A 9,362-nucleotide genomic window follows, 5' to 3' on the forward strand; every position below is an offset into this window, starting at 1 on the left:
TATATGTATGTTGACTTGCATGGGACACAAAATAAAGAAGCTTCAGCAATCAAAGCTAATAATGTATACTGAAAGTGTGTGTGTGTAAAAACTCTTTGTTTTTCATTGCAATTGTTCAATGATGAGTAGGCACATTTAAACAGTAACAATGCATCCGACTCTACCTACAAGAAAAAAAAAACTATACTATGAAATGTTATATTCACAACATATTTCAAAGTTTCTTTAATCGATCATGTTTTTAAACACAAAAGACTGAAATAAACGAGAGCTCTTCATTCAATATGATTAAATTACTGGTGGAGACTTGTTCCAAAAAGTACTTTGATAAACCAACCTTGTCAGTCAGTGTAAGCTGGATTTATCAAAGGAGAGTCAAATATTGACCAAAAAAATGTTTTGAGTCGCCCATTAACAACATGCGTTCACATATGTCAAAGTGTCCCCCAAAATTGCTGTGTTGTATAGAATACTGACGATCAAAACAGAATCGAGAAAGAAGCTGAAAACAAGTCAAACAGAAAGTGCCATGGTTGCCACACTGCTGCATATCACAGGATCCTATTCTGTATCACCTACACTAGAAAATAGTCTAATTACAGTTCCTCAATAGCTGAAGAAGAAATTGCAGCTTATATGGTCTCAGAAATAGTCCCTAAGAAACCACAGACACAGATTTAGCAGATGGCTTGTTCTATTCCTGGATAGTAACCTAAGTAGATAGTGACATGCTCATCCTTTCCTTTTGGTGTGTCCAGTTTCATTCATCGTAATGAAGAGAAGATAGGAACTTATCCACATCCAAATCATGGGGGAAACTATCAACAAGTTTCTTCCTTTCCTGTAAAAAACATGAAAACACAAGTTAGATAACAAAGGAAGCTACAAGCACTTACCATCAGTTGATGGCAGTCAAGGGAAGATCTGCAGGCTTTACATAAACCATTCTTGTTCATATTTACCATTATTTTCTTTTAAATGTGCCAGTACAGATTGGAGATTTGTACAATTAAATTGCCCCAAACCCTCAAAGTTAGAGGCCCTGTGTTATGCCCATAACACACCAAAATGTAAATGTTAGATGTAAAATAAAGAGAAGAGATCGTCTATCTCAGAAGTAACTGGAACAAATGGCTTTGGCTTGATGGAGGCAAAAGAACAGAGAGGTAATGTGGCTGCCCGGAATCCATCAAGCCACTCACTGAACTGCTGTTGTGCTCCACAGAGGGCATCCTGAACAGCACACAGCAGGACCGGCACAGGCACATTTACAGCCATCAGCCGACATCAACTCACCTAACCAGTGATTCTTCTCAAAGATTTTTTTTTATCCTTGTTCGTGTCAACAATTTAGGAAAAAAACAAACAAACAAAAAAAACCCAGTTTCGGTAATTTCTAAGATAGAAATTTCTAAATAAAAATCTTAAATCCTCCACACATATTATTTCCTCACAGCTTATAGAACAAGCATCTAACTGCGCCTGAAAACAACAGATTGCCGACGAAGCTGTGATTGAACATTTTTAACACCCAGTGGCTGAATGGCAAACCGTGTTGTACTCACTTTCTCTTTCATTTTGCTGGGAGATCGTTTGGATTGTCTCTTTGTAGGAGGGCTGTCTGTGTGAGACGAGTGTTTGCGCTTCTTATTCTTGGAGTTCTTTGAGCTTGTGGGCGACTTTTCTCCTACTTCCTCCTGGCGCAAGCTGTCCTTCAGAGGAGTGCCTGTCCTGGCGATGGCGGCACGTGAAAGGATCATGAGGGTGTGTGCAGCCATATTAATGCTGTTTTCACTCCCAGTTTCACTAGCTGGGCTGCAGGTGGGCACATCTGGGGTGTTAGGAGGAAGTAGATGCTTGGGCGTCCCGTCTCCATCCTTACCCTTCTTTCGGGAAGGAGTCCTGGGATAATCAGGAGGTGCCTCATGGGTGTGACCAGTCCCAGGAAGACTGTTGTCTGAACTTCCAGCTGCAGCCTTTTTCACAGGGGTAGAAGGTGACTTGAGCCCTTGAATGTCTTGCAGCATCTCGGCTGCTTGCTTAGCCAGAGAGCTAGTCTTTGATGGGGCCTTTGCAGCTTTGGGCTGGGTATTAGATACCAGCTGTGTGACAGCTGGAGGGCTGAAGTCTCTTGATGATGAGGATGAAGGTGTTGTTGAGTGCTGCTGCTCTTGCATGCTACCTTTTATTTCATTCTCCTTGTTAGCTGCTACATTAGGTGTTTCCTGAGAGGAAGTCCTCTTCTCTGTCCGCCCCTCACGTGATTTCCCAGCAGTCTTCTCTGGAGGTTCCTTCCCGCTGTTTTCCTCTTTGTCCTTTCGGCTTCCTGATTTTACTGCAGAATCTGATGACTTGGAGCTATGAGCATCTTTAGCTTTTGTGTCCTCGTTACACGCATCATTATTGTGTTTTCTGTCAACAGATTTCCTCTCCCCTGATTCAGACTTTTTTGCAGCATCTGGCTGAATAACACCGCCAACACTTGCACTTTGAGACTCTCTGTTATGAATGTCATGTTCCTGTTTGCGAGAGCTCTTTCTAACAGGATCATTCGGCTGTTTTTGTAAAGTAACAGAATCCTTTAGTGAGCCTACTCCAGCCCGAGGATCCGATGAACACCTAACAGTCACTATCCTCCTCTTAGGTTTGTTGCCACCCAAGATGTTAGGTTTTGTTCGACTGACTTGCTGTATCTCATCTCTCTCTGCCTGCTGGATAGGCTGGGATCTGGATGCGTTTGCAGCCATGGATGTAGTGGTCTCCGATGTCTGTGGTTGAACTTCTGATGCCGAAGAGTCGAAACATAAAATTCTCCTGTGACCAAGGCCTTTTGCTGCATCCTGCTGATCCGTGTTTTCTGGATGAACCATGTTACCAGCCACATTTTTCTCAGTGCCTGGAATTCAGAAAATGAGACTGTGAAATCCAAACATCAACCCTGGGGCCATTCTTAACTAGAATTCATCATTATGACATTTTAGGCCACTGTATACTTTTCACAAACAGGAAGCACTATTGCAGGTTAACTGCCAACTTACCAGAAGCTGCAGACTCTTTGACTGCCACTGTGGTGGGTTTGGGCTGCTGTGCTGCCATACTATTAGGCATCTCAACAAGCTGTAAGGAAAAAAAAACAAAAGTAAACAACACAGACAACATTATCACTGCAATGATGTCTTACAATAATCTTGATAAAAACTTACAAGAAAGGAATCATTTTTCACTCAGCAAGTTGAAAATAAAATCATTTCACCTGATTGGACACCATCTGAACCTTCCCCAAAGTATTCTGCCCCAGAACAGAGACAGGAAGCACCACAGGCTTTACAGGCGACGGTAAGATGAGTGCTGACCCTACACATAAAGTACACATTTTTACGGTAACACCAACTGAGAAGACATCCCAGCTGAATATGCAAAGCTCTAAACCTGTAGACAAGGTTTACAGTGGTATCAGGAAACAAGCCTTTGCTCTATGGTAACACCAATCCCGTCACCTTTAATCTATTCAATTTTCCATCTTCCATTAAAGTAAATCTTTACTACGTTTCCTGGTCTGATAATGGGGACGTTTACAATGTAAATGAATGAATTGTGAAAAATGAACAGTTAAAAATTAATGCTGCACTCGTGCATACAAATGTAAATTTAGATACCAGCACACACATAAATACAAAAACAATAAAGGTAAGCTGTGCTAAAATCAGTGTCTCCTCAATTTTTTTGTGAGTAGGTTTTCCTTAAAGTTACAATGTTTCCACAGCAACCTGTGTGTAAGTAACAAGGGAACACATGCGTATTGTTTTAAATGTACAGAAGTTCATATTTACATGTTCATAAATTAGAAAAGTTGTATTTTTCAATGTTTGTCAAGCACACGTTTCGCATGTGAGGGAAAGAAAAAAATAAAACCATCCAACTAAAGCTTACTTTGTGTCCATTTTTTGTACTCACCTGTGGAGTAGCCTTGGGAGTGAGTTGTTGTTGTCACCCCATACGGGTTGCTGGGTAAAGGCTGTCCTGTTGAGACGCCAGCAGGAAGTAGCAACTGTCTGGCTTGAACATCTGGAGTTGGGGTTACGAGGAAATAACTGGCAGCGGATCCTTGGACGCCAGGGCTGGTGGTGTCCATGGGTAGCTGAATTACATATCTTTGCTGTGCCTGCGATGTCCCGGTTAATGGAGATGCTATTACTGCTCCTGCTTTATAGCTGAGAGGACTATCGCATACCTCGGAGCTTTGTAAGCCACTTACTGCCTGTGCCACCTCATCAAAGTTGGCCTTTGGAGTGCCAGGACATCCAGGGGACTTAGCTGGCGAGGAGAGGTAGATGGTGGGTATCTTGTCCCCAGAAATGCTTGAAATTGCCCGATTCAAAGTGGTGTTGCTGGAGGAGTCAGCATCCTGGGTTTCACTTATAATGATCTTCAAAGACACTATATTGCTGGAGTCTCCTCCAGTCTTGCTTGGAGTAGTTGGGTTGGAGGTGGAGGCACTTTTTGTTGCTGTGCACGGGGCACAGTAGGAGGGGGATGCAGATGAGGAAGATGTGGATGAGGTCGCTGTAGCTGTAAGAACTGCAGATGTCGAGGCATTTATGTTTGAGCCGGCTGCAGGAGTGGAAGCTGATGAAGGTGAGGCAGTCGCTAATTTAGCACCTGCAGAGACAGACAGTATGGGGAGAGTAGACCCAGGCAGAGAATCTCCTCCACTGCTTGAAACTGATGCACGGGGTAGGCCAGCGGTCGTCAGCGAAGAGTTATTCAGCTCAACTTCCACAGGAGACAAAAGCACCTGTAGATCATGCACAGCTAGAGAAAGGGTTGTAGCAGGATGCACTATAGGTTCTTGTGCTAGTTTTGGATCTTGTTTTTCCCCCACATTTGAGACTGATGTCTCATCTGGGACAGCAGATGCAGCAGCGTCTTTTGATAAGGGGGCTGTAATTGATTTACTTAGGGCAGCTGAGGTGGAGGTGTCGTCCTTGGCGGGCTCCTGAGTGGTCAAACAGTCTAAAAGAGGGGGAGGTGTGTTCAGTGGTTCATCAATATCCATTGGTGTTACACCAGCACTGTTATTCCAGAGTGAGGATTTTTCTTTTCTGTTGGAGTCCTCTGCAGCAGCTGAGGCCCCTCTGTGCTCGCCGTGACTCACTAACAGTCTGGCAGAACTGTTCTCAATTCTGGACGCCCTTCCACTGGAGTCAAGGAAAGTTTTCTTTAACAAGGTGGGAGCAGCAGACTTTCTGGTCTTACGCTCTTGTCCAGCTCTCATCTTCAGCACCACTGCAGTTGTGTCAGAAGCATTTGAATCTCCAGCTGTAGCACCTTGGAAAAATAAAACAGAGCAGTCTTCAGCATTGATTATGTCCCAACTAGTGTGCTGTTCTGTCTTCAGCAGGGGTCTAAAAACTGAAGCAACACTGAGCAAAGTGACAAGATCTTACCCATTTATCCCATCTTAATAACAATATCATAACTGAATCATTGATTTTTTTTTTCCAAAGCCATTAAGCTGCCAGTGTGCCAGTGGTTGAGAGTATGTCAGAGTTACAGCCTTGTCTCCTGGGAGGTTAGCTCCTGAAGTTCTGAATATATTGTAGTCCCCAGAGCTCTAAGGACTTCAAACAGGAAAGGCTTTAACTTTTAATGTGAGAACAACGTGTAAGGATCTCACAGGTGAAGCTGTGAAAAAAAATGAGTAACTCCCCACAACTCTGGTACATCTTTAAGACTTTCATCTTGGAACTATAAATTATGAATCTGAAGAGTTTTGAGTGATTCTGAAGGTTTGGCTCCAATCCATCGACACATTCAAAGGACATTCCGTCCACCGTCCTGTGTGGGATGTGAGAGCTCACATCTGAGTTGTTGGAGAGGGTAAGAATACCTGGATCAGTACTTTGAAGTGGCCGGACTGCAGATGAAGGTCCAGCGGTGTCAATCTCTTCTGGACTATTGCTAATATCTCCATCTCCTGTTTCTCCATCAGTGAATTTGTTTTTATCTGCAAATATAAAATAATAATAATAGAAAAAAGGGCTGTTATGAAAGATCACTCAATTGAATTGTCACATACAACAAAGAAGTGTAACCAAGACACATAAAAATACAGCAAAGTAGGTTTTTACTTACGGTAATCAAAGAGGTCAAAGAGGGCCTGAAAAGCCGGGTCAGACTCTGTTTGTTCCAAAATGTCATGGATGGCGTCGTCACTCATGTGGATTTCCCCCTGACAATGCATGTCATAAAACACTGTTTCATTACACAGAAACTTTTTCAAAAGGAAAAAAAGAGATGACACTTATAATATTGGCATGCAAGTTGTTTTCGTACCTGCAATCCTAGAATTTCGTCTATAGACTGGTCTGCCTCCACTGTGCTTGAGGACGCCTTCGATGTCTGGGGAGCTGGCTCACTGATATTAGAAATGAGAATTAGAAGACTCATTTCAGGCTGAGCATGCACAACACATCATCCATCACCAGCAGCTTAATATATATGCTGAGACAATGCAGAGTTCCAACTTACTTGGCGAGGATTTTGTTAATGTTTTCAGCCAGTTTCTCCTGTAACGCTCTGTCCCCCAATATCTTGTCTCGAGCATTTTGTATCACGAGTTGCTGTGAAGATTGAGATGTTTTGTGGCATCAGAAAATATTTGATGTTGGAAACTTTAAAGGTTCAATACCATGAAATAGACAGCACCTAGTTTCTGATACAGTCAAGTTCTAACCCAATAGCAGATGGTATTGGCGATAATCCCCAGGTCGCCGACTATACTTAAGTCTTAGAGACAACACATTGCTTTGACCTATTTAGCTGTTGATCTTTACAGCAAACACATTAAAATTAGATTCAATTTTTAAGTGTCAAGTCCTGTCTAAGGGAAACAAAATCTGACACAACTGGCACAACAATCAGACCAAACTCTGGAAGTTCAAGCCTTTTTGCTCTGTGTCTAGAATATAAAGTGTGCCTCATAAAGTCTGATGACTTTTAGGAGTTCCATCACAATAGAAATAAGGTAATTGTATGAAAACAGTTCTTCACCTTTTAAAAATAGCTTAAGGAACCTGAACAACATTGACACACTTACAGGAAAGTTTTCATCCACAGCTTCCTCAGGTTGGGGTTCTGCATCAAGGCTACTGACGGTAGCTGCAGATCTGCCAGGGCCACTGGACCCACTTAGAGCACCGCTTCTCTTCCTGGGAGTTTCCCTGAGGGCAGCAGAGAGGTTTTAGAGTAGGTAGCTACTTGTACAGAGCATTAAGGGGAAAACAATGAGCATGACAAAGAGAAACTTCATTCTAAGACATCGCACGCTGTTGACTTTTCAGTCAATGTCTCTCTGACAAAACAGACTCTAATATTAAACTTCACACTTGTCAGTTTTAAGTATAATCACTTTCCATTGATGTGTAACAGTTTTATGGTCACTGACTTACTGAATCGGACTACAAATATTAGAGCTATGTAATACTGACTGGAACCCCGAAAAGAAAGCAGTTAACATTGATGTCTGCTCAGTTTGAGTGATAGGAAAGAAGCCACTCCAGCCACCGTAGGCGCAAATATGTCAGCAATCCTCACCATTTCCGTCGACCAGGAGACAACGGACCTGGATTTAGCCGGTGCTCTGAAACAATAACTTGTACAGGTGAATCCCCTGCAACAGAAGAATCATGTTCCATGTCATACAAAAGCTACTTATGTTACTTCTGCGAGAAAATGAGTTAAGCTGTGGGTTTCAATGAGGACATTTTCTGACTCGTCATAAAGAAATAATCAATAACTGCCTGAATGTTTTACGTGTTGGTGCCAACCCTAAACCATCCAAATTGATTTTGAAATAAAAGATATGATATATTAACTCGTGTTTTACGACACTGACTGGGTGTACTTAGTAGCCGGCTGCCCTCGTGGATTTGCTGCGACGTACTGCTACCGGGAGCCACTCTGGTGTGTGGGCCAGTGAAGGACACTGGAGTGGAGTGGCTCAGCATGCTGTGGGAGGTGTGTGCTGGGCCGATGATGGAGCTGGTTTCAGAGACAGTTGTGCAGACGACGCCTCCGCCAGAGGCCATGGTGAGGACCCGCTGCCTTGCCATGTTTGCCATCCCAATGCGAGAACGTGCTGCAATGAACAGAGGCTGGTAAATAGAAGGGCCTCCACACAAACCCAGAGTAAACACCAAACTCAGTGGTGGTTCTTTACTGTCTGAAAACCATGGTAATAAATTACTGATAATATTCTGGTGCCTACGATGGTGGTCATTAATGCACTTAATTTACAAATTTACTGTATACGCAGTAGCGTAATATATCAGAGGAGAGAGCGTCAAAGCAAACTTACTTCTTTGACTTGCTGAAATAGCTGGGGAATTCTGCAACGATCTAGACAAAATCCAAAAGAAAAACAGTACAATTAAGAGGAAGGTTGTGGTCAGCTCAAGTTAAAAAGCTCTACTGATCTAGATAATGAGGCTTGACAGTCATTACTTAATTTGGTTGAGGGTAAAATCCAGCTTTTTCCACAACGAGGTCATGACAAGAGGTACTTCATGACTGGACTCTGTTAAGGGAAAATAAATAGGGGACATAAGTGCCAAACAGCTGACAAAAGGCAGAATAAATTGACTTAACGATGACAGCCACTCTTACCTTTTGTTTTGGTAGCCACATACTCATTTAAAATGGTTGTTAGGCCTTTCCCAAAGATGGACTATGGAGGACAATGAGCTTGTTAATACCTTCATGTGCATGACATTAACTGAACAGTTACAGAGTGAGCAAAGCTGGGCCAAAGCCACACTTACAAAAACACAGGCAGGAATGGCCCCATCTTCTGTAGTGTGCTCGGCATACTCTTTCAGATTTGGGCTCTCGTGAATGAAAGCTTGGCTTGTAGCTGACAGTCCCTCTTCTTGGAGGTAACCTGGGGAAATACGTAAGTAAGCTCTCACTAAAGGGGAAACTGCAGTACAACATGCTGAAGTAGCAAACTGACTGGTGTCCCAAACTGCTGGCGAAGGTAAACCTTGAGTCGCCCTATTTAGTCTGATATCGTTGCAGGCTAAAGCTACAGCTTTGCTACGTCTGACTTGACTTACCCAAAACAAGCCGAGCGACGTCGGAAGGGAGCAACATGACAGCCTAGCGGTCAAAAAACAGATTATGAAGAGAATAGTTAGCTACATGTTCGTGAAAAGTCTCCCAGAAAGCAGTTATATAGCATAAATGTAATGGACGCCAGTTGTATTATTGTGAAGGCGACGTCCTGAGAGTAGTATTGCTTTTTCAAAAGGCGGGGAACTCAAGCACTTATAACCCGGAAGTATCAAAATCAGCAACTGTTT

The 9,362-nt window shown here is 42.9% G+C and overlaps 1 protein-coding gene across 1 annotated transcript; it reads right to left on the reverse strand.

The window, feature by feature from the left end:
• Positions 1-96: 96 nt before the first annotated feature.
• On the reverse strand, positions 97-9,315 carry npat (nuclear protein, ataxia-telangiectasia locus). The gene is made up of 17 exons (XM_072392733.1): positions 9,117-9,315; positions 8,823-8,941; positions 8,668-8,728; positions 8,506-8,578; positions 8,360-8,400; positions 7,898-8,140; positions 7,597-7,672; positions 7,100-7,223; positions 6,532-6,623; positions 6,337-6,418; positions 6,136-6,232; positions 5,891-6,007; positions 3,955-5,328; positions 3,254-3,354; positions 3,039-3,117; positions 1,566-2,896; positions 97-841 (listed from the first exon to the last, which is right to left on the reverse strand). The coding sequence occupies exons 1-17, from the start codon at positions 9,151-9,153 to the stop codon at positions 761-763; spliced, it is 4,128 nt and encodes a 1,375-aa protein (XP_072248834.1). The 5' UTR covers positions 9,154-9,315; the 3' UTR covers positions 97-760.
• Positions 9,316-9,362: the final 47 nt, after the last annotated feature.

The sequence above is a fragment of the Leuresthes tenuis genome, unplaced genomic scaffold (assembly GCF_036924035.1).
Source record: "Leuresthes tenuis unplaced genomic scaffold, fLeuTen1.0.hap1 SCAF_9, whole genome shotgun sequence".
Taxonomy (NCBI): domain Eukaryota; kingdom Metazoa; phylum Chordata; class Actinopteri; order Atheriniformes; family Atherinopsidae; genus Leuresthes; species Leuresthes tenuis.

Bases quoted from the DNA above. Each gene is read 5' to 3' on its own strand.
- npat (XM_072392733.1), bottom strand. From the start codon at position 9,153: ATGTTGCTCCCTTCCGACGTCGCTCGGCTTGTTTTGG. The intron at 8,141-8,359 runs GTAAGTTTGCTT...TGTTCATTGCAG, and splicing joins TATTTCAGCAAGTCAAAGAA to CACGTTCTCGCATTGGGATG. The intron at 6,624-7,099 runs GTAAGTGTGTCA...CAATCTTCACAG, and splicing joins CTGTGGATGAAAACTTTCCT to CAACTCGTGATACAAAATGC.